This window comes from Bos javanicus, chromosome 1, assembly GCF_032452875.1.
Source record: "Bos javanicus breed banteng chromosome 1, ARS-OSU_banteng_1.0, whole genome shotgun sequence".
NCBI classification, from domain to species: Eukaryota; Metazoa; Chordata; class Mammalia; order Artiodactyla; family Bovidae; genus Bos; species Bos javanicus.
The window spans coordinates 54,215,542-54,240,151 of NC_083868.1; the positions used below are offsets into that span (position 1 = coordinate 54,215,542).

General features: G+C 38.2%; 1 protein-coding gene across 2 annotated transcripts; it reads left to right on the top strand.

Annotated features, from left to right (window-relative positions):
- Positions 1-479: 479 nt before the first annotated feature.
- On the top strand, positions 480-18,408 carry C1H3orf85 (chromosome 1 C3orf85 homolog). Of its 2 annotated transcripts, XM_061428674.1 has the most exons (4): positions 480-664; positions 765-817; positions 16,450-16,583; positions 18,105-18,408. In XM_061428674.1, exons 2-4 carry the CDS (start codon positions 769-771, stop codon positions 18,192-18,194), a joined length of 273 nt encoding a protein of 90 aa, XP_061284658.1. In that variant the 5' UTR covers positions 480-664; positions 765-768; the 3' UTR covers positions 18,195-18,408. The 2 variants fall into 2 exon arrangements, with proteins under 2 accessions (XP_061284658.1, XP_061284650.1); XM_061428666.1 differs by lacking the exon at positions 480-664 and having other exon boundaries at positions 678-817.
- The last annotated feature ends 6,202 nt before the right edge of the window (positions 18,409-24,610 follow it).

The window sequence follows — 24,610 nt, forward strand, 5'->3', positions numbered from 1 at the left end:
CTATAATCTTGTCATCTCAAGAAGCTTATATAAATGGAATCATACAGGTAAGTAACCAGTTGAGATTGGCTATTTTTACTCATCATAACTCCTCTGAGATTCATCCAAGTTGCTGTGTCTATCAATAATTTTTATTAAATTATTATTGAGTAGAAATGCATGGTGTAGATGTACCTCAATGCATTTAACTTTGAGCTGTTGAAGACATCTGGGTTGTTTCCACTTGTTTTCCAGTTTTTGCCGATTATTAATAAAGCTGCTAGGAACATCCTTATACAGGTTTTTGTGTGAACATAAGTTTTCATTTCCCTGAGATGAATGTCCAGTAGTGCAATTGCTGGGTTGTATGGGAATTAACTGTATACTACTCAGATTTATAAGAAACTGCCAAACTGTTTTCCAACGTGACTGTACCATTTTATATCCCCCAGCAAAGTTTGGGTGATCCAGTTTTTCCACCTTCTTTGTTTTGTTTTGGTATGGTTTTTAGATTACATTAGGCTGTGTGGATGGTAAAATTAGTAGATAAATACATGGCCCGTATAAGAACAACCTGTAAAAAGTCAGTCCAAAGAGTCCAAAGGGTAAAAAGGCAGGAGTCGTATTAAAAAAGTCATCTCAAATCAAGCAACAGGCTCTCAGACTGAGGTCATAGGGCTTCCAGGTATGCAGGAAATGCTTCATATTCTTGGAAAGTAACCAGTATGCCCTAAAGCTCTGCTCAGTCTAAATTAAAATAAATAAATCTTTTGTTTCCAAAACAGGATCATGGCCTGTAAAATGCTTCAAGCTGCCCTGTGTTCAACATTGCTTATAGGTAAGAACCTATTTCTTTTTTTTCTTTATCATGTCTTTTACAACTGTTAGATTGATAGATAACCTCTTTTGACTTTTTAAAGAAATGGACAAGCATGTTTTATTCATAGGCCGACTTAAAGCATTAGGGAAGCTAAGCTATTGTGTTATGCTGTGGTTTTGAACATGTCAGTGTTAATTGGATGTGTGATCATTTTATTCCTAATTATGTATTAACATGTTACTATTGCCAGTCTATTTAACTGCTGCCTCTAAAGAAGTGCTCTGGTGTCCTTGAACAAAGAAAAATTTTAAATGTCTTTTAGAAAATGTAATATGTACATGATACAGTTATGTGGAAACCTCAAGGTACTTTGAGAGTGTGAATTCATTAACCTTTTAGGAAAACTGTAGCTCAGAGAGGTGCTGAAGGCACCAAAGGCCAGACGATTTGCTGCCAGATTGACCCAGTAACTCAGTGGCTTATATCTGAATTGAACTGAGAGGTCATTTCGTATACAAAACTGCAAATACTTAGAAAGGTGTAAATTATTTTCATGCTTAAATCTTTATAATTTATAAACACTTCTGATGAAGATGTTTAAATCAGAATTTCTATGTTTATAAACTTGAGACCTAACCAAAAGAAATGTGTATTTCTCTTGAGATACACAGAGATGAATAGTTATAGATACATATCTATATCTAGAGTATGAATCTAGATATGTGTGTTTACATATATATGTGTGCATAATTAACCCTTTATTCCTAAGTATATAAATAATTTTGACGAAGAGTTTTAATAATCTATATTGAACTTTGCATTTAGGACATGTTTAAACAAATGATTAAGCAAATTTTAGTGAAGTTCTTATTAAACCATTGTCCGCAAGGCATATACAGCCATACCCAGTTACAGCCCCCACCTCCAGATGAAGAAAGTGAGGTTGGTTCCATTTAAGAGGTTGATTATAGTCCAGTGGTACAATGCTTTGCCTGGACTGCTCACGCACACAGTTGACTTCAGAGTGGGTATAGTGGATGACTGCAAGGCTGAAAGAACTACTATTGGTCCACATTCCCTCTGTGAACACAGCAGGGTCAAAAATACCAGCCAAGAAGGGAAATGGTCTGTAAATGGACTTTTATAGACTTTCTTTAAAAACAAGTTGGAATTAACTTTAAGTCCAGCTGAAAAGAAAGTATGTTTACCTATAAAGACAATTGGTTTGACTAACTATACTTGATAGATAAATAAGTAAAATTAAGTAGTCAAAGTTCATGAAAGAACAAATTGAGGATCAGAATCCAAGGATGAAGGGACGCTGACACTGCTGGATTAACCCTTCAGATCTCAGGAAAGAAGCCTTTACTGCTTGCAAGTGGAGGAGACTGCAGTCATTAGAACCAGATTCATTTGTTCCACTAAAAACTAGTTCAACTGACATTTTTTAAATCATATAGCTCTAAAGTAGGAAATAATAGCTTGATTCAACTTTCTTTATTTTTTCCCCACCCACCCATGCCCCCTTTTTCATTTAAGAATATAGCCTATTTATCTGCACTTCCCTGGAGCCCTTTTTCTTGCCGTAAGAAAACAACGATTTTTTAAAGTTTGTTTTTATTATTTAAAAAAGTTTTCTCTGTTACAGATTAGTTGTCTAATAAATTACTTTTGTCTAGAACTTAATTTGAAGTAAGTAGGGAAGAGATCTCATTATCTTTTTCCCTAGTGGGAATGCTGAAGAGCCTACTAAGTAATTAAATTTATGAGCAGAGTCCCCAAATTGTTTTACTGATTTTCTCAAAATAGTAACTTATACACCTTGGGGCTGATTCCCTGGTCAGAGAATTAGAAGTCCAACTGTCACAATTTCATTAAAAAACAAAACAAAATCGTCTCTTTAGCATTTAGGTCAAGAATTGCTTTCTTCTATAATAAGACAGCAAGTATTAACACTACTATTTAAAATATTTATTGTGTGTCAGGGGCTTTCCATATGTTGCTGCTGCTGCTAAGTCGCTTCAGTTGTGTCGGACTCTGTGGGACCCCATATGTTACCTTAGTTCAACTCTCATAATCACTCTGAAAATAGATGTTATGAGTCTTGTCGTACAAAGAGGAAACTGAGGCTTAGAGAAGTTAAATGACCAAGATACACAGTCAGTCAATGGTCAATGCCAGATTCATAGGGGCATCATATAGGCAGCACAGCACAACTCCTCCCAAAAACGTGATAGAGCCAAAATCATAGCCACTGGTTCCACAAGAAAAGGTCAGAAGTTAGGGAGCTGGGGGATTTTATCTGAGAAAATAGAGCCAAACAAGGACACAACTAAGAACTGTTCCTAGTTGTACCGATTTAAAGAAAAATCCCAAAGTCAACATGTTCCTCCTCAACAGGTCACACTACAATGTGAATCAGCCATAAGTATACATATATTCCTCCCTCTTAAGATTCCACAAAGAAAGTGATGTCATATGATATTTATCTTTCTCTATCTTATTTACTTAGTATGATAATCTGTAAGTCCAACCATGTTGTTCCAAATGGCATTATTTCACTCTTTGTTGTGGCTGAGTAATACTCCATTGCATACGTGTATATGTATGTACCACCTCTTCTTTGTTCATTCGTTTATTGATGGAAACAGGCTGCTTCCATGTCTCAGCTATCGTAAATAGTGCTGCTATAACACTGGGGTGTATGTATCTTTTCGAATTAGAGTTTTCTGTGGAAGTCCAGGAGTGGAATTGCTGAATCATATGGTAATTCTATTGTTTTTTAAGAGACTGTTCTCCGTAGTGGCTACACCAAGTTACACTCCTGCCAATGGTCTAGGAGGGCTCCCTTTCTCCACACCTTCTCTGCTGCTGCTGCTGCTGCTAAGTCACTTCAGTCGTGTCCGACTCTGTGCGACCCCATAGACGGCAGCCCAAAAGGCTCCCCTGTCCCTGGGATTCTCCAGGCAAGAACACTGGAGTGGGTTGCCATTTCCTTCTCCAATGCATGAAAGTGAAAAGTGAAAGTGAAGTCGTTCAGTTGTATCTGACTCTTAGCGACCCCATGGACTGCAGCCTACCAGGCTCCTCCGCCCATGGGATTTTCCAGGCAAGAGTACTGGAGTGGGGTGCCATTGCCTTCTCCGACACCTTCTCTAGTGTTGGTTATTTGTAGACTTCCTGATCACGGCTCTTCTAACTGGTGTGAGGTGATTTGGATTTGCATTTCTCTAATAATTAGCAATGCTGAGCACCTTTCCATCTGCCTATTGGCCATCTGTATATCTTCTTCAGAGAAATATCTAAGTAGGTCTTCTGCCCATTTTTTGACTGTGTTTTTTTTTTTTTTTTATTGAGTTGTATGAATTTGTATATTTGGGAAATTAAGCCCTTGTTAGTCACACTGTTTGCAAATGTTTTTCTCCCAATCCATAGCTTGACTTTTCTTCTGGTTTATGGCTTCCTTTGCTGTGCAAAAGTTTTCAAGTTTCATTAGGTCTCTTTTGTTTGTTTCTGCTTTTATTTCCTTTGCCTTGGGAGACTGACCAAGAAATCGCTGCTACAATTTATGTCAGAATGTTTTGCCTAGGTTCCCTTCTAGGAGTTTATGGTGTCATGTCTTATATTTAAATCTTTAAAACATTTTGGGTTTTATTTTTGTATATGGTGTGAGGGAGTGTTCTCACTTCACCGATTTACACGTGGCAGTCCAGCTCTCCCGACACCACTTGCTAAAGAGACTGTACTGTTTTCCCACTGTATGCGCTTACCTCTTTTGTCAAAGATTAATTGACTGTAAGTGGGTGGGTTTGTTTCTGGGTTCTTTATTCTGTTCCATTGATCCATATGTCTGTTTTTGTGCTAATAATATGCTGTTTTGATTATTATAGCTTTGCAGTATTGTAACAGGGCACTTTAAAAACTGAAACAGAAAAAAAAAAAAAAAACTGAAACAGCCCCACTCACATTAAGAGGAAATATGGAAAGAGCACATATTTGGAAAGTGCTTCACTAAGTAAACCAATCCTTGGGGCCGACCCATCCATTAAAGAATTTGGGGGTTCGTGCCCATATTGTTGGCTATGGTCAGATCTATCCATAAAGTGCAAGCATGCCTTCTGGTTTTAGACAGTGTAAAAAATAAATGGCCTATGATCTGTTTCTCTAGCATAGTTCCAGCTCTTGTTTTTCAATCCAGAGTTAGTAACCAAGGGCAATTTGTCTTGAAAGGTTTTTTGTTTGCTTTTGTTTTGACAGGAGCCTTTAAGCTCACAGTTCTTCCTCCTAACCCTGTCAGTATCTCCAATCCTCACCTTTGCCTTCTCGGCGTAGAAGGAATGGACCTTCTCCGTCATCACTGCAAGTGCTCCACTTCCTCGGAAAGCCTATATTCCCTGATATAGTTTTAGTTTATTATATAAGATTTTGTTCTTAATTTTACCTACTCACTTTGGCTTAAGATTGACTGGTGCTCTCAAGAAAGTGAGCAGTGAGAATAAACTCACCGCCTATGACTAGATTCAATCAGCACTCTGTGTTGTAGAAATTTGTTAACCTGCCCACACGCCAACATCAGTTATGGCTCTAGGATTGGGAATCCCATCCACGTATGTAGGCAGTGACCGTGGAGTCGTTACTGATTGAATCACATAAAAAGGTGCCTTTTGTGAGTCACAGATGTCTCTGTCCACAAGATTAAAAACTAATAAAAGATCTGCCAGCTTCAGAAATACTCCCCAGGAAATTACATAGTCATGCGTGGGAACATGTATATGGGTATATGTTACTGTGTTGAGAGCGGGTTAAAACAGATTGAAGTTAAACTCAAGTAATACCAGTTTCTGTTTGCTTTTCAAAGTATTTGATACATCAGCAACGGTAATGTCAATAAAGCCAAAGTTCCCGAGTTAAAAGTTCAGTTTCGAAAGCGTTTTATTAACAGACAGGTTAATCATGAGGACCTGTAAGCTGGTCCTAGAGTTTAGCACCTCTTTCTTTTCTCCAGTTCACTCCCATTGGCCCTCTTTGCTTTCCTGCCTTTACTTCCCCTATTTGCCTTGCCCCTTGCCCCATGACTTTTCACCTTTTGTAACCTTTGTAACTCCCCTTCTTCTGTCTCTCCTTCCTTTGATTTCCTTTCTTGATTTCTCTCTTCTCCTTCTTCCTTCTTTTCTCTCCTTCACCATTTTCCCCTCACAATCTAAATTTCTCATCTCTTTCTCTCTTCCCCTTCCCTTCTCTTTCTCAATTTTATGTGAACTGCAGCAAAGTGAGAGAATACGTTATACTAAAATACAACTCTTCAATCTTCTATCATGAAGTTTTGGGTTAGTGACCAAAGTTTAGAGTGGGAAAGAAAAAATAACAATTTCACTATTTGTAAAGAAAATCCTTTACTTACAGAATTTTCAAATCCAAAAATATGAATGTAAACTTGGGTATTTTAATCTCTCACAAAATTATAAAGTTTGTCCTACAGTTAGAGAGCTCTTTGAAAATTTTATCATATTGCCAAGACATCTGTGTATTCTTTTCTCCTCATCTTCTTTGGTACTTAATTCTTAATGATCATTTATACTTTATTTTAGTACTTTATTTACAAGTGCACATAATGGCCTGGGCACCTATTTCATCTTTTTTTTTTTTTTTTGAAGACATAAACATTTAAAGGACAAGAGCTGAGACTCAGTCTAAGAAAATAGTAAATAATAAATATTCTTAATACTAGGGTCAGTTGCCATTCCCTTTTCCAGGGAATCTTTGCAACCCAGGGATCAAACCTAGGTCTCCCACACTGCAGGCAGATTCTTTACCATCTAAGCCACCAGGGAAACCCTTAATTCCTCATACTGAGTTCTAAGTGCTCTACTTCCAGAATCCCGTTCCTAAGTATTTTTGAGCTTGTGGAAGGACTGTAGTGCTTATCTCCATGTTCAGCATGAACATCAGTATCCCCTACACCTGAGGGAAATAGCTCGCTGAGGGCTTCTCCTATGAAACTGGCAGTCTTTCTGTCCCCACTGAATCCCTTCACGTTTACTTAATAGACAGTGAATCAGGAATGATAAGCTACCACTGGTTGGAGTGCCCTTGTCTGTGCTCCTTTTTTTGTTTCCTGTTTCTTAGTGAGGCTCTGAGACAACTCACCTGTTGGGTTCTCTGACACCTTCTAACACATAGCATTCCACTTCTTGGTCCTGGTTTTGATCAAGTTGAGAAATAAATCAGAGTTGATTATGGAAGGCAGCCCATTTATTACTGAGAAAGGCTAATGAGGCAAATGGAATATAGTTGGATCACAGAGTTTGGAAAATTTAATATACAGTTTCAGCTTGTAGAACCAGAACAAAAAGTGTGCCCTCTGAGGGTGGCTCACTCTCAAGAGGAAAAAGGATGAATGAGCTGGACATGCCAAGTTATGCCTCTTGGATGTACCAAGAGGGAGCTCTCAGTGAGCCCCCTCTGCACAAAAAGAAAGGGAGTCTGCCATCAGACTCTGCCCTTCCATTCTGCATCTTACATTTCACATCAGGCTTTCTGATCTTTTTAGTGTATGTGCTGTGCTTAGTTGTTCAGTCATGTCCGACTCTTTGTGACCCCATGGACTGTAGCCTGCCAGCCTCCTCTGTCCATGGGGATTCTCCAGGCAAGAATACTGGAGTGGGTTGCCATGCCCTCCTTCAGCAGATCTTCCCAACCCAGAGACTGAACCCAGGTCTCCCGCATTGCAGGCAGATTCTTTACCATCTGAGCCACCAAGGAAACCCTTCTTATTACAAGTACCATTTTTCATAATCATAAGCATATTATATAGACTATTTAGTAATTTCCCCATTATCAAATTTAAAGACTCTTTTTCAACCTCTCCTGGGTAATGGCAATATGGGCAGTCTTTCCACTTCTGACTATACAGCTTCCCTGTTTAATATTTATTTTATTTATTATTTATTTATTTGGATGCACCACATCTTAGTTGCAACTCATGGGATCTTTAGTTGAGACATGCGAACTGTTGGCTGCAGTACATAGAATCTATTTCCCTGATCAGGGATGGAACCTGGGCCCCAAGCATTAGGAGCAGGGAATCCTAGTCACTGGACCACCAGGGAGGTACTATATTAGTTCAGTTCAGTTCAGTTCAATCGCTCAGTTGTGTCCAACTCTTTGCAACCCCATGAATTGCAGCATGCCAGGCCTCCCTGTCCATCACCAACTCCCGGAGTTCACTCAAACTCACCTCCTTCGAGTTGGTGATGACATCCAGCTATCTCATCCTCTGCCATCCCCTTCTCCTCCTGCCCTCAATCCCTCCCAGCATCAGAGTCTTTTCCAATGAGTCAACTCTTCGCATCAGGTGGCCAAAGTACTGGAGTTTCAGCTTTAGCATCATTCCTTTCAAAGAACACCCAGGACTGGTATGCTTTAGAATGGACTAGTTGGATCTCCTTGCAGTCCAAGGGACTCTCAAGAGTCTTCTCCAACACCACAGTTCAAAAGCATCAATTCTTTGGCGCTCAGCTTTCTTCATAGTCCAACTCTCACATCCATACAAGACTACTGAAAAACCATAGCCTTGACTAGACGGACCTTTATTGGTGAAGTAATTTCTCTGCTTTCGAATATGCTATCTAGGTTGGACATAACTGTCCTTCCAAGGAATAAGTGTCTTTCAATTTCATGGCTGCAGTCACCATCTGCAGTGATTTTGGAGCCCAAAAAAATAACGTTTGACACTGTTTCCACTGTTTCCCCATCTATTTCACATGAAGTGATGGGACCAGATGCCATGATCTTCGTTTTCTGAATGTTGAGCTTTAAGCCAACTTTTTCACTCTCCTCTTTCACTTTCATCAAGAGGCTTTTTAGTTCCTCTTCACTTTCTGCCATAAGGGTGGTGTCATCTGCATAACTGAGGTTGTTGATATTTCTCCCAGCAATCTTGATTCCAGCTTGTGCTTCTTCCAGCCCAGCGTTTCTCATGATGTATTCTGCATAGAAGATAAATTAGCAGGGTGACAATATACAGCCTTGATGTACTCCTTTTCCTATTTGGAACCAGTCTGTTGTTCCACGTCCAGTTGTAACTGTTGCTTCCTGACCTGCATATAGGTTTCTCAAGAGGCAGGTCAGGTGGTCTGGTATTCCCATCTCTTTCAGAATTTTCCACAGTTTATTGTGATCCACACAGTCAAAGGCTTTGGCATAGTCAATAAAGCAGAAATAGATGTTTTTCTGGAACTCTCTTGCTTTTTCAATGATCCAGCAGATGTTGGTAATTTTCCCTTACTTCCACACTGCCTATCAAGCCATGATGGGCACTCATCTGTTGTGTGCATAATGTGAATATATTTTTATTTGTATTGCTTTAACTGGCCAGGTCTATTTTGATTTCCCTTTCACTTATTTCCATCTGTCTCAGTTTGAACAGAACTAAGTCTCAGTAAATTCCTTGACAATAGTAGGGGCTGTGCCCACTTAGTATATTCTATACACTTTCAATATAATACCATAGAGAGGAAGTAATTTTCAGTTAATGACCTATTTGTTATGAACGTATTCCAGTTCAGAATGTTAGAACTGAAAAAGACCTTAGAGACCATATGATTCAGGCTTGTTTTGCAGAGCAGAAAATGGAGACACAGGAGAAAGAAGTGGCTTAGCGATCTAAGTTATTGCAGGGCCAGAGTAAGATTCCAGGTCTCTGACCCTTCTTGGCCTGCGTGGGGAAAGCTGTGATCTCAAATATCTCCGCATTCTGTAGTGTCTGCCTTATTTCTACCATACAGGCTTTTCTGCATAAGATATTCCACAAATGTTTAGATGATAGGTTGAGCTTGACAGGTCCTATTAAAACTGACTATAATACAGGATGAAAGCAAGGAGGGTATGTCGGGAGTTGGAAAGAAAGAGAGGAAGTTTTTTTTCATAGCTTATGATTATAAAGTTTAAAACCAACCTGGTTGATACTGCCTACATTAAAACACACACACACACACACACACACACACACATTTTAAAACCAAAAGAGTAATAGAACTCAGGGTTCAGTTTTCAATCCCCAGCAGTATTCTATAGGTTTGCAAACACAAAAGTCTGATCTTGCTCTCACTAACTTTCAAGGTTGATCGGACAGAATGAAAAAGGGAGGGGAAACTTCTCAAGCAGAGAAGATAATAGCATGCCCTTCTACATTACTTGCATTTTATTTCCAGCCCTGCCACTGACTTACTATGTGACCTTGAGTGAGTCATTTCATCTCCAGATGTCAATTTTCTCATTTGTAAAGTAGGATAATAAATACTGCTTTCTGTCTTTCTCATGGGTGATGTTATTATCACCACCAATTAATATTTATTGGGTGCCTGTTGGGTGCATACTACTGAGGTAGGAGTTTTGTTCTGGAAGGTGGGAAGAAGAGGAGATGAAACATTTTCCATAAGCATAGAGATTTACAAAAGACAGAATTATTAGAGCTTAAAATAGTTATGGCTTATATTTTAAAGCATGCCTCTCTGCCAAGGTTTTTGTAACAGCATTTTTTCTTATTGTACAATACACCAGGATAATTATGGTACAGAATATTGGTTTTACTTTTGGATGTTATGTTCCATATAACATTATTTTAAACAATTACTATACTTTCTTATGTAGCTGTAATTTTATTCTAAACATAATTTATTTCAAAATATTTATTAGATATGGATGTCATTAGATCTATTTGCCTAGCCACTACCTCTGTTTCTCTTTTTTTTTTTAAGAAAAAATCTACATTAAACATGTAACACTATAATTAACACCTTTTCAAAGAGAATGAAGAGAAATCTGAAAAGTCACTTGTTAACACATCCCAGCTAAAACCAAAGTTTTAATGCTGGTTCATCCACAGAAATCATTCCGAATGACTGATTGTCCTGTTCTCTACAAATCAATCCTGTCTTTTCATTCCTGCTGTCACTTACCTGAATCAAGTCCTACTAATCTCTCATCTGGACTATTTGATGAGCTGTCTACTTTGTGCCTCTCACTCTGCTCTCTTCCTTTTACCACCTGTTCTCCACACCCCCGACAAAGGAATTTTCCAAGGTTAATCTGTGAATAAACAAAATGTTGGCATATACATATACAATATTATTCAGCCTTAAAAAGGAATGAAATGCTGACATATGCTACAACATGGATAAAGCCTGAACACTAAGTGAAGTCCGTCAGATACAAAAGGACAAATTTTGCATGGCTCCTCTTAAGGTACCCAGAATAAGCAAATTCATAAAGACAGAAGGTAAATGGTGGTTACCAGGGGTTGGGGGAGAGGGTAATGGGAGTTATTGCTCAAAGAGTAAAGAATCTATTGGGAATGATGAAAAAGTCTGGAGATGGGGTGGTTGCATGACATTGCAAATATATTTGATGCCACTGTATCATACAATAAAAGATGATTCAAATGATATCACAATAAAAAGATTTCAAAAGTACATCTAGTCTTATCATTTTCCCTGTTCAGAAAAGATAATTATTTACAGAGTAAAGTCCAAATTCCTTGGTATGATGGTAGGATCTTCCTGATTGTAGCTCCAGCTTATCTTTCCAACATTAACTCTGACACATCTATACCACAAACAACCCTACCTTTCAATCACGTTGGCAAAGTGAGGGTCACTGAGTCACATAACATCAAGCAGAGCAGTTCCCTGTGCCTTACTCTGCTCCTCTGATCCTGGGCTCTCCAAGTTTCTTCAGCCTGGAATGTGTGTTCTTTGCTTCCCCTCCCTTCCTCCTAACTGTGGAAACCTCATCCTTTGAAGCTTAATTCAGAATCAACTTCTCTGTGAGACCTTCCTTCCAGTATGAGAATTAATCACTGCCCCTTCAGATAATCTAGTCAAAATATGCTGCTGTTGCTGCTAAGTCGCTTCAGTCGTGTCCAACTCTGTGTGACCCCAGAGACGGCAGCCCACCAGGCTCCCCCATCCCTGGGATTCTCCAGGCAAGAACACTGGAGTGGGTTGCCATTTCCTTCTCCAATGCATGAAAGTGAAAAGGGAAAGTGAAGTTATGTCCGACTCCTAGAGACCCCATGGACTGCAGCCTACCAGGCTCCTCTGTCCATGGGATTTTCCAGGCAAGAGTCCAGAGTGGGGTGCCATTGCCTTCTCCAGTCAAAATATATCTTCTTATAATTATTTTTCAATTCTGAATATAATATGTGTTTCCTAGTGGCAAGACTTATTTACTGATTATCTTCTATGCAGTAGGAATTAGGGTGAGGCAAGTAGAGGTCTTATGGCACAAAATTTGTATAACCCTAAGAGAGAATTCCTTCTTTTTTTGTACTTTTTAAATTGAGGTATAGTTCATTTACAATGCTGTATTAGTTTCAAATGGGGCTTCCTTGGTGGCTCAGATGATAAAGAATCTGCCTGCAATATGGGAGACCCAGGTCCAATCCCTGGGTCTAGAAGATCCCCTGGAGAAGAGAATGGCAACCCCCTTCAGTATTCTTGCCTGGAGAATTCCATGGACAGAGGAGCCTGGTGGGTTCCCATCCATTGGGTTGCAACTTATCAAATAACACAAAAATGGATTCATTTTGATATTTGGCAAAAGTAATACAATTACGTAAAGTTTAAAAATAAAATAAAATTAAAAAAATGAATTCTTTACTTTTTTGAATATTTTAAATTGAGATATAGTTCATTTACAAGGTTGTGTTAGTTTCAAGCATACAACAAAGTGATTCATTTACACATATATATCAGAGAAGGCAATGGCACCCCACTCCAGTACTCTTGCCTGGAAAATCCCATGGGCGGAGGAGCCTGGTAGGCTGCAGTCCATGGGGTCGCTAAGAGTCGGACACGACTGAGCGACTTCACTTTCACTTTTCACTTTCATTTTCATGCACTGGAGAAGGAAATGGCAACCCACTCCAGTGTTCTTGCCTTGAAAATCCCTGGGACAGAGCAGCCTGGTTGACTGCCGTCTATGTGGTCGCACAGAGTCGGACACGACGGAAGCGACTTAGCAGCAGCAGCATACATACATATGTATATATATACACATTTTTTCAGATTCTTTCCCATTATATGTTTTTATAAAATATTGAATATAGTTCCCTGGGCTATACAGTCGGTCCTTGTTTTATCTTTCTGCCCCTCACTCTCGCACTATCCTCTTTGGTAATGGTAAGTTTGTTTTCTATGTCAGTTAATTCCTTCTTATATTTTATGCCCTACTGACTTCACTTGCCTCATCTAATCTCAACTCTGGTATTAAGCAGTTTATATTGATAATAGTGCTTATCATGCATTGTTTTAGTTATCTACTACAGCATAACTAATTTCCCCAAACTTTAGCAGCTTAAAACATTAAATACTTATTATTTCATGATTTCTAAGTGTCAGCAATTTGGGGGTGTCTCGGGTTCTGACTGAGGATCTCTCGTGAGGTTGCAGTAAAGATACTAATGGGAGCTGTGGTCCTCTTAAGGTTTGACTGGAGCAAAGGCATCAGGTTCACAGGTGGTTCACTTACATGACTGTTGGTGGAACACTTCAGTTTCTTGATGTGCTGGCCTCTCCTTTAGGGCTGCTTGAGTGTCCTTCCAACACGGCAGGTGACTGGCCTTAGTGTAAGCCATCCGAGAGCAGGGCACAGCAGGACCTGTAATGTCTTTTATGTCATAGCCACAGGAATCACACACTGTCATTGCCTCAGGAGTCTGTGATTACACAGGTCAGCCCTACTAAGAGAAAGAGGGGACCACATGAATACTAGCAGGTAGGGAATCTTTGGGGATCATCTTAGAGGATGGCTTCCATAGACATGTTACTTTGATTGTACTGATTAGATTACCTAGCAGCAGGTTAGTAACTATTATCTTCTGAAGTCAACATTTGCTTTTTACTTTTAAATCATTGAATAAATAAAACTGCTAATTTTTTATAAATAGAGAATATGTCTGAGTCATTTTTCGATCCTCTGTTAGTAGTACTGAGTTTTGCACCCAGAGGCATCTTGACTGATGTTTAATATCCAGAGAGGCTGTTGTTTTCTTTTTTTAAAACTATTATATTGAAGTATTGCTGACTAGCAATGTTGTGATAGTTTCAGGTGGACAGCAAATGGACTCAACCATATATATACATGTATCCATTCTCCCCTAAACATCCCTCCCATTCAGGCTGTACATAACATCAAGCAGAGTTTCCTGTGCTATACAGTAGGCCCTTGCTGGTTATCCATTTCAAACAAAGCAGTGTGTGCATGTTGATCCCAAACTCCCTAACTATACCATCCTCCCACTCTTCCCCACTGGTAACCATAGTTTGTTCTCTAAGTCTCTCAGTCTTTTTGTTTTCTAAATAAGTTCATTTGTATCATTTCTTTTTAGTTTCCTCACATAAGGGATATCATATAATGCTTAAGGGATATTATATGATACTTGAGGGATATCATATGATACTTCTCTTTCTTTTTGACTTACTTCACTCCCTATGACAATCTCTAGTTCCATCCATGTTGCTGCACATGGCATTATTTCACTCTTTTTAATGACTGAGTAGTATTCTATTGTGTATATGTACCACATCCTCCTTATCCATTCAACAGACTATCATTTTCAATATCTGTTTGGAACTAGAGCTTACTAGATTGACAAACTAAACTAGAAATAATAGAGCTGATAACTAGAATCCTGCTTAGAACTCAAGGCCAATCTTGGGAAAGCATGAGATCATAAGGAATATGTAAATAATGGTTATTTCCTTTTTTTCCATAAACATAAAATATTTTTATAATCTGACCCCAAGCAACCCTCCCTCTTAGTAATAATATAGTGCAATGGCTCTGAAGGGAGAATTCTATTTCCCTCTCCCACTAGCTCTGTGGCCTTAGACCTATTATTTAACTTTTTTTGTGCTTTAGTTCCCTTGTATACAAAATAAAGTGATTAACAGTACCATTTCTTAGGTTTGTTGTGAGTATTAAATAAGGGATTCCCTGATAGCTCAGTTGGTAAAGAATCTGCTTAGACCCCAGTTCAATTCCTGGGTCAGGAAGATCTGCTGGAGAAGGGAAAGGCTCAGTAAATAAGGTAATTCAGGTATAATATTTAGCACAATGCTCAATAATTGTTAACTAAATTTATATAAAACTCTAATCCAGCCACCTCTAACCACTGTTTTCAGACATTGGTCTTGTAGATTTCCTAATGTCATACCTTTGTTCACATCACTTTTTAAGTTTCAAATTAAAAGACTTTTCCCTTCTTTCGTTATGCTAGACATAATCTTTCCTTATGCTAGACAAATCTTCCCTTCACAGAATAGGTTAAGCAGTTTCCCTGACCATGAAAATATCTGCTTGTGCTCTGATACTCCAATCTTTCCCAAGCTACCTTGAAAGTAAGTGAAAGTAGTGAAAGTTTTAGTTGCTCAGTCGTGTCCGACTCTTTGCAACCTAATAGACCATAGCCTGCCAGGTTCCTCTGTTCATGGGATTCTCCAGGAAAGAATACTGGAGTGGGTTGCCAGGGGATCTTCCCAACCCAGGGAATCTTCCCAACCCAGGGATCAAACCTGGGTCTCCTGCATTACAGGCAGATTCTTTACCATCTGAGTCACCAGGGAAGCTCCCTTAGCACAGTCAAATCCTGTGTATCCTTATTTTGTTTTGTATCTTGACCCTTTATCCCCTCTCCTATAGAAGGGAGGTTTCATATTTATAGATCACTATAACCCTAACCTATACAGATTATTGGACAATGAAGGCTTGTTAATGATGAAGATATAAAGTGTCTAATGTAACATTACTTACAGTTTGATTCATAATAAGTGCTTCTTTATCACAAGCAATGAACAGATTTATATTGTTACCATGAATAAGTCAGGAGTATGTTCTTCCTTTATAACATGGTGGTGTTTTATTCAAGAATGAAAGCATAATATAGACTGTTAAAATTTCAAGATCCTAAAGAAGTATGGGTTTTTTAAATTACTTTTTTCTTAATTCTAGAGTGAGAAGAAGATAGAAAATGCAAGCCTGCTTGCATTTAAAGAAGGCTCTCTCAATGTTAACAATGTTAACTACAGTTTTAGATTTGGGATCAGTCTACTTCAAAATGAAAGATATGTTCTATTTTAACAGGCTGAGAAAGCAAAAATAAGATTGTAGACTTACAGGTTTGAACCAAGTGATTTACATCTGTTAATTTATCCAATCTTTATAGTAAGCCTGTTATTGTCTGTGTTATTATTGTTTTTATTATTGTTATATCTCTTTACAGACAGGAAAACTAGAGCTCAGAGAAACTAAGCAACTTGCCTAAAAAAGGGATAGAGCTGAAATTTGAATTTCAGTCTGCAGTCTCCCATACATGAACAGAAACTCTGAAACTCTTCTCCATCCACCACACAGCGTTGGCTGCATGCTGTGTGATACGCAGGTCACATAGGGTGATGAGAGGACAAAGATGCTAAAGGACTGAGGAGCAGCCATTGGCCCCAGGGCATAGATTTTCCAGAGTTTCCTTCTTAGGTGCCCTTCCTCTCAAACACCATGGCTGCTTTAAGAGGACACAATTTCTTTAAGAGGAAACACTCAGATGTAAACTATTGCCTTAAAAGATGCTGTGCTGTTGGACTCAATTACAGGAGTACTGGGAGCACCATTTTTATTGGAGGACCCAGCAAACCAGTTCCTACGTCTCAAAAGACACATATATTTGCAGGATTACTGGAACCCAGATCACAGCCCGAATACGTGGGGAAACACACTGGTTGATCAGGTATTTGCATTACAAACAAAAGGCCCTTCACTATCTCCCTTTTTAATAAAAATGAAATTTTTATTTTATATTGGCATACAGTTGATTAACAATGTTGTGTTCGTTTCAGGTGTACAACAAACTGATTCAGTTATACATATGCACAATCTCTATTTTTAAATAAGCATGGTAGCAACCGGCATTACACACCACCAGCCCAGTTCCTATTTTCCTCTCTCTAGCTGTCCTGAGCTATACCTGCTCTTTCCTCCCCATGAAGAGGCTTTCATCTAGTAAATCCACCTCCTCCTTCAACACTAAGATCAAATGTTCCCTTCTTTCTGAAGCCTTTTCTTTCTTTACAGGAAGGCATCTGTCCTTCCTTCTTCTCTCATCTTTGCAAGCTGTTCACATGTGAATAGTTCTCAAATGTCACCCTGGAATTATTTGTTGCATGCACCTGATCTCCCTACCTAGACTAAAAATGTAAGGTGCTTGTCTTATCCATCAAGGTCATTATTCTCAAGTTTCAGTGAATTAATTATTATATGGTTGGGCAGATGGATGGAGGTATCATGGTCATATTTTAGTTCCCTCTTAGCAGTTGACTAGCTAGTTTTTCTCTGTGATAATTATCCAAGCCTTTACTGTCATTCCTTCATTTGCTTGCTTTTTGTTCATTATCCTATTTATTTGTATTCTTACCCCAAGAGAAATGAAGAAATTTTCATTACCCAGTTTTATTTCATTCTTACTTTTTTGATGGAAGACAACATTGAAACTCCAGGCCAAATGAAATTGCTGGATTATTTGAGGATCTCAATTATTCATGACTTTCCACTATAATTTTGCAATTTAGGAAAAAATGTACAATTAATTGATTAATTAATTAATTCCTTCAATTATTTATTCTTTCTTTTCACTGTATCAGGCTCTGATTAGCACCAGTCATAAGGGTATATAAATAATATATTTATATAACATAAAGTCAGAAAGAAATGAATGTCCTTGTTTTGCTGGGGCCTGGGTCTCATCCGTACTCTGCTTGGCTGGATTTTAACTTGTCAACTAGGATCAGCTTGTTTTTGCTTAGCATTTGTTCCTGAAAAACACCAGCTTGAATAATGCATTTCATTTTATGCCTGTTTTTATCCAACAGGCATCATTTAGAAGTATTAAAACAAGACATTTGTTTATATGGCAAATGAAATAATTACATAAGCTGGTAGACTGGGTCTTCATTATGGAATATTGAAATTTTCAAGCACATTCTTGCCTATAATTGTAGACTATTGCTATAATGAACTGACAGTTACCATAATGTAACAAGACTCTACTGCATTGGTTCACCCTATGGCCCCATATGTACTGCAAAATATTTGAGCATTTAAGTAAACAGATCACTGAGAGTGTGAATACCAAACCTTACTCTTCCATAGTATTTCTCTCAGTCTTTCAGGAATATCTGCATGATAATCAGAATAATTGATGAGACATGTTCTAAATACTTAGAGATCATGACTTAAGTTTATTTTGTTGCAGGCTCATGAAACATGGACTGCTTTGAAAACGACAGCACAGTATTATCTGAATCTGAATACTTTCACCCTTGACACGTATACTGCCCAGTAAATGTACCTTGCTGGTTAAACCAGGATAACAAGAATAGTGGGACCCAAAAAGTGGCGATGTACCCCAACCACCAGCTTTGGGGACCTGAGGGCAAATCCACACCACTTACTATATTATTTATGTCTGCCTCATGGAGCCATTGAAAGGAGTAAATATGGAAATCCACACTGATACCTCGAATTAGAAGTTCTCAATAAATGGTAGCTCTTAAAATTATCATTTCAGTTATCACTGAAATAAAGACTGCAGTAATAACATTTACCAAAAAGGAGCTTTTATGGGAACAGAAAATATAAAGCAAAGCGTAGTGTCATTAAAACTCTCTGTCCAGGGACTTCCTTGGTGGTGCAGTGGTTAAGAATCTGCCTTCCAATGCAGGGGAGGAGAGGTCAGTCCCTGGTCGGAGAACTAATATCTCACATGCCGCAGGGAAGTCTGGGCACCACAACTACAGAGCCTGAGTGCTATAGAGCCCAAGAGCTGCAACTGGAGAAAAGCCTGTGCACCTTAATGAAAGATGCCACATTCCACAGTAAAGATCCTGCGTGCTGCAACTAAGTCTAGATGCAGCCAAATTTTTAAAAAATAATTAAAATTTAAAAAAAAACTGTCCAAAAAGGAAACAAAACAAAACAAACCTCCTGTTGGTAACTCCTGCTTTCTACTGCCTTTTCTTTGAAAGAGTTAGTTCACTTTCCATTCAAGGAAGGAAATGGAATCTCTCAAGTGGAGCTGGTCCTCACCTCTTTTCTTCAATATTTGTCACTTCCTGAACAACAACAAAGCCAGTCTATTCCAAGACCATACTTCTGTTAAATCACAGCTGTACTGCTGTGGGCAATAGAGAACAAAATCTTAACTCATTTTGGGAAATAGATGATGACTAGGAGTCCAGTGGAACCCATAAATCTGTAAGCTTTCCTTAGAAATTTTGTAAAATTTGTGCAATTTTTGTATTCTGGTTTATAATATATTTATGATTGTTTCAATATGAAACAACAATTTTAAAGAAGCCTCACATCCATTATCAGTCACTCCCCATCCCCACCACACCCCAGCCCCTAATAACCACTAATAAATTTTCTGAAGCTATTTTTTTTAAAAAAGGAAGAAATAATATTTTAAACTTACCAGTCATGTGCTTTTATTCATCTTTCCAATAAAGCTTAAAAATTGACTCTACAGAAAAGTGGGCTACATTTATCCTATAGTTTTCCATATATCCATGGAATACTTCAGTAGTCTAGTTTAAGAAGTACTGAGAGATGATATAACCAATCATCAAGACACTCCCCCAAATCACAGATAAGTGGATTTGCCTTCGAAAGTCCATTTCTTTGTACACCTGCATCAATTGTTCTCTGCAGGGATTTCTTTTGGTAAACAAAAGCATCCCCTGCAAGACCATAGTTGATCTAATGGTCTTAAAACAGTCTTGAACACTTTTTCAGCAGCAAAAATCAGATGCCAAGAGCTGCACTGTAAAGACGCTGCCCAGCACTTTATTCTCCAAAAGGGCACTGGTGGCTACTCAGTATTCCATATTTCTTATCCCATCCCTTACAGATATTTTCAGTGAGAAATTTGAAGCTAATGCATAATTTATTATGTTAACTGTTACCCTTTTCTAATACAGATAAACAGATTTTTTAATCAAAGCACAACCAAATGAAAGAAAAGAAATCATTTAGTTTTATACTAAGAAATAAATTTGACAACAATAACATACATTTTGATACCACAAAGTTCTACACTTTCATTGTTTAATATAAAAAGTAGGGAATGTCTATGTATTGCTCAGGGATCCTCTGAGTCAGAATCAATAGAATGTGTATATAAATAGAAAGAGATTAAGGAATCCACTCATGTTTACAAATGCTGCAGAGTCTAAAACTACAGGATAGGTTGGCAGACTGGGGACCAGACAAGAATCAATGTTACAATTCAAATCTAAAGAACACTGGGCTAGAAAACCAGGGAAGAGCTAATCTTAAAGTCCTAGTCCTAAGGCCATGTGCTGGCAGAATTCCCTCTTGCTCAGGAGAGGTCAGCCTGTTGTCAGGCCTTTAACTGATTGGATGAGTTAAAGTCAGCTAATTTAAGTGTTAATCTCATCCAAAAGCACCCTCACTGAAACACGCAGAATAGTTTGAAGACATATCTGAGCAGAGCGACCCAGTCAAGTTGACACATAAAATTAACCATTACAACCTATTTTAAGTGATTAAATTGTCTACACACACACACACACACACACACACACTCAGTTGTGACTGGAGCAATATATGGTAGGGAAAAAAGAAAAAGACTTTGATTCATTTTATTCAGTATAATATCAGAAAGAATCTTGGTGGATTGTGAGGCACTAATAATGGGAAGTTATAAGTTAGCTACCATGTTGATTTTGAAGTAGGTTAACATTAATAAGGCCATGGCAACCCACTCCAGTACTCTTGCCTGGCGAATCCCATTGATGGAGGAGCCTGGTAGGCTGCAGTCCACGGGGACGCTAGGAGTCCGACACGACTGAGCGACTTCACTTTCACTTTCCACTTTCATGCATTGGAAAAGGAAATGGCAACCCACTCCAGTGTTCTTGCCTGGAGAATCCCAGGGACGGGGGACCCTGGTGGGCTGCCGTCTCTAGGGTCGCACAGAGTTGGACACGATTGAAGCGACTTAGCAGCAGCAGCAACATTAAGAAACAATTCTACAATTAGATTGCTATCTGATCAAACAAGCATGGAAAGAAGGTTTCTTATTTAAAGATAACTTTATGAAAATCATTGCAAATTAATATATCAGAAAATGAACAACAAAGAAAACCTAGGTCTACCTAAAATTATTCATCTAGAAATCTAGTGGTTAACTTCCACATAACTGAACAGGAAGTGAGTAGTCAGTTGTATAGACAGGTTTTAAGAAAACCCAGATACCACATATTTAGCATCCACATACAAAATTGGCTTAGAATACAACTATGAATTCAGTGTTTAAAGAAATTGCTTATATTGAGATACCAATTATCTGGTTGACTCCATTTAACTGATTATTTTCCCAATGGTATGTGAATTGACATAGTGATTTTTTTTTTTTTTTGGTGGGGGAAAGGGGATATTTTTTAAGTCTGTATCTAATTTATAAACCTTAAGTAAAAGTCTGCCTATTTAAAGACTGAAGATTCTATAAACATTTTTAAGAGTCCAGAACAACCTAAAGCAATCTGGACAATATTAGGAAAAATAGAGAGGATCAGAGACTACCCTTCTGCTCCCTTACTTCCTGAGACTCTACACTCTTCCTGAGACCTCTGTGGCTGGGGTGTTCACATGTTCTATTGCAGCATAAAGAACTCACTTCCCTTAATAAAAGATGTTCCACAAAGTTAAAAAAAAGAAAGAAAAAAAAAGAACATACATGCTGTGGTGACTCTGAATTCTTCTAACTAGAAAATTTTCATTTTAGGGCTTAAAGGGAACCATGTTGATTTACTCTCTTTGTCTAATTGATTAAAAAGGCCAGTATTTAAGTGGAAGTGATTGGTAATTATATTACCACTAAATTCAGACTCCACTGAGAGTTTGGTGCAAATTTGAGGCTCACCAACTTCACTCTCATTACATAAACATTATCTGCTAGGTTTTCAGCATTTTTTAAATAGAACCAGTTAACCAATATGCTCAAAATCAGATTGATCCTTTTGGTGGTCTCTTGGATACTCTGCCCTCTAGAATTCCTAAAATACTGTTTCATATGGTTTCCCATTAGATGTTCCAGTGCTAAACTAGTCCAAGGAAACAATTCTAAGTCTTCCTCAATGCAATTAAGAAGCATGGCTCTAATATTGTTATATATCAAAAAAACCTGCCATTGTTTTAAAACTTTTGGCTGATTAAGAGGGGAGAAAATAATTTTTTTACTGACATAGTCTTTCTTGTGTACTATACTGGACAGTTTATATACTTTATTGTATTAAATTAAGATAGCATTCTGATAAGGAAGGTCCTGCAGATCTTACCTTAAAGAAAAAATTTAAGGCTTAGATATATTCTGCTGATACAGCTAACTTAGAGGTAGCTCTAAAATGGTAGAATGTCTACACTTAAATACTGGCTTCACCATTGCTAGCTATGCCATCTTGTGCAAGTAACTTACTTCTCTGGGCCTCAGTTTTCTCTTCTGTAATGTGGGAATAACTGAACATACTTAATGTGAGGAATACTTAAAATGGTATGCATAAAGCTCTTAGAACTCTGCCTGGCATGTATACAAACACTCAATAAAAACTAGCTATTACCCTTAAGAAAAAAAGTGAGCTATTCTTACCTTGCCAAAGGTTACATAAAAGTTCATGCTCTTTTCACTTACCACAATTTTGCTCTAGAATTCTGTTGCCCAGAACTCAAAGTTCCCCATGGTCTGTCTGGCCTCTCTCCTATTTATTTCTACTCTCCTGAAATACTCTTGCTACTTTGCATCATTTATTGATTCATTTATTTACTTATCTAACAAACACTATGACCGTCTCTCTCTGGCCTAGTCAAGGCAGAAATACAAAGAGGACTGAGACGTAGTCCCTTCTCCATAGAGCGTTACGTTCAGGAAAAGTGATAAATATCCACTGTATTTATTCAAATGAATTGTGCTGTGCTCAGTCACTCAGTCATGGCTGACTCTGCGACCCCATGGACTGCAGTCTGCCAGGCTGTCTGTCCGTGGAATTCTCCAGGCAAGAATACTAGAGTCGGTTGCCATTTCCTCCTCTAGAGGATCTTCCTGACCCAGAGATCAAACCCGCGTCTCCTGTGTCTCCTGCATTGGCAGGCAGATTCTTTACCACGGAGCCACCTGGGAAGCCTCATACAGAAGCCCCATGAGGCTAAGTCACTTCAGTCGTGTCCGACTCTGTGCAACCCCATAGCCGGCAGCCCACCAGGCTTCCCCATCCCTGGGATTCTCCAGACAAGAACACTGGAGTGGGTTGCTATTTCCTTCTCCAATGCATGAAAGTGAAAAGTGAAAGTGAAGTCACTCAGTCATGTCTGACTCTTAGTGACCCCATGGACTGAAGCCTTCCAGGCTCCTCCGTCCATGGGATTTTCCAGGCAAGAGTACTGGAGTGGGGTGCCATTGCCTTGTCCTACAGAAGCCTCAATGTAAGCTCAAATGAAAAACCAAATGTACACAAAGGACAGAGAGCTTACTCAGCCTAGGGGAATCAAGCAAATGTTCAATGAGGAGATAGCATTAGATTCAGGTTTTAAAGGATGCATAAAAATAGTATGTTTATGCCATCTCTATAAGAACAGCTTTTCTATGACACTGTATTTTATACTTACAGTGTATACTTATACTATTATAGTATAAATTTATACTATTACACTATTGTAGTATAAGCTTTTTAAGATCAAGATTTACAAGAGATTTATATTTGTAATTCCACCAATATCCAGGATGGTGATGTCCATGCAGTGAGAATTTGATGAGTAAATTGGTACTATCTAGGAAGATGCTTATCAAGGAGGTAAGTGGTATACACAAGATTTTCCTGCTACCCTTTACTATAGACAAAATGTTTGTAACTCCCCCCAAATACATATATTGTACTCTAATCTCCAGTATAATGGGTTTGGAAGGAGGAACTTTGGGGTGATTAGGTCAGAGAGTGGAACTTTCATGAATGGGATTAGTGCCTTTATAAAAAAGACCCTAGAGAGCTCCTTTGCCCTTTCTGCCATGTGAGGACATAGCAAGAAGATATTCCTAGAGGACACATCTAGGAACCAGGAGGCAGGCCCTCACCAGACACCAAAGCTACTGGCATCTTGATTTTGAACTTCCCAGCCTCCAGAATTACGGGAAATAAATCTCTGTTCTTTATGATATTCTGTTATAGCAGCACAAACGGATTAAGGCACATTCTTATATCAGTGGTCAGACAAACTAATAAGATGCAGTATAATTTATCCACATGCTGTCCAGTGAATCAATAAAAGAACTAAGAACTCAATAATATTTTTTTTTCATTTCTGGCCTTTAGTTTCATCTACACAGCAGATCCAATCTCAAAAGACATCCATCCTCCTGTGCCAATTCATTACAATTTAAATAGACTAACTAATGGATGGGAGTACTGTACATATAGAACAAATTAAAAATGAAGTTATTTATTTTCATGTGTTGATTTTACTTATTCCATTTATTTTCTTCAAATCGATCTAAAACATCTTAAGCAACAGAACCAGCAGAAAAAAAAAAAAAAATATATATATCACAGTATTATCTTCAATGATAGAGACAGCCTGAATGAATTTTATTTAAAGTAATTTAACATTGACTGGTTAAACATATACACTACCCATCTGAAGCAAAGATACTGCCAGACTCCTTCAAATTAGAGACAAAAAATAAATGTC

Excerpts from the sequence above, each read along its gene's own strand:
- C1H3orf85 (XM_061428674.1), top strand. The coding sequence starts at position 769 with ATGGCCTGTAAAATGCTTCAAGCTGCCCTGTGTTCAACATTGCTTATA. Across the intron at positions 818-16,449 it reads GTGTTCAACATTGCTTATAG|GAGTACTGGGAGCACCATTT; the intron begins GTAAGAACCTAT and ends ACTCAATTACAG. Across the intron at positions 16,584-18,104 it reads GAAACACACTGGTTGATCAG|GCTCATGAAACATGGACTGC; the intron begins GTATTTGCATTA and ends ATTTTGTTGCAG.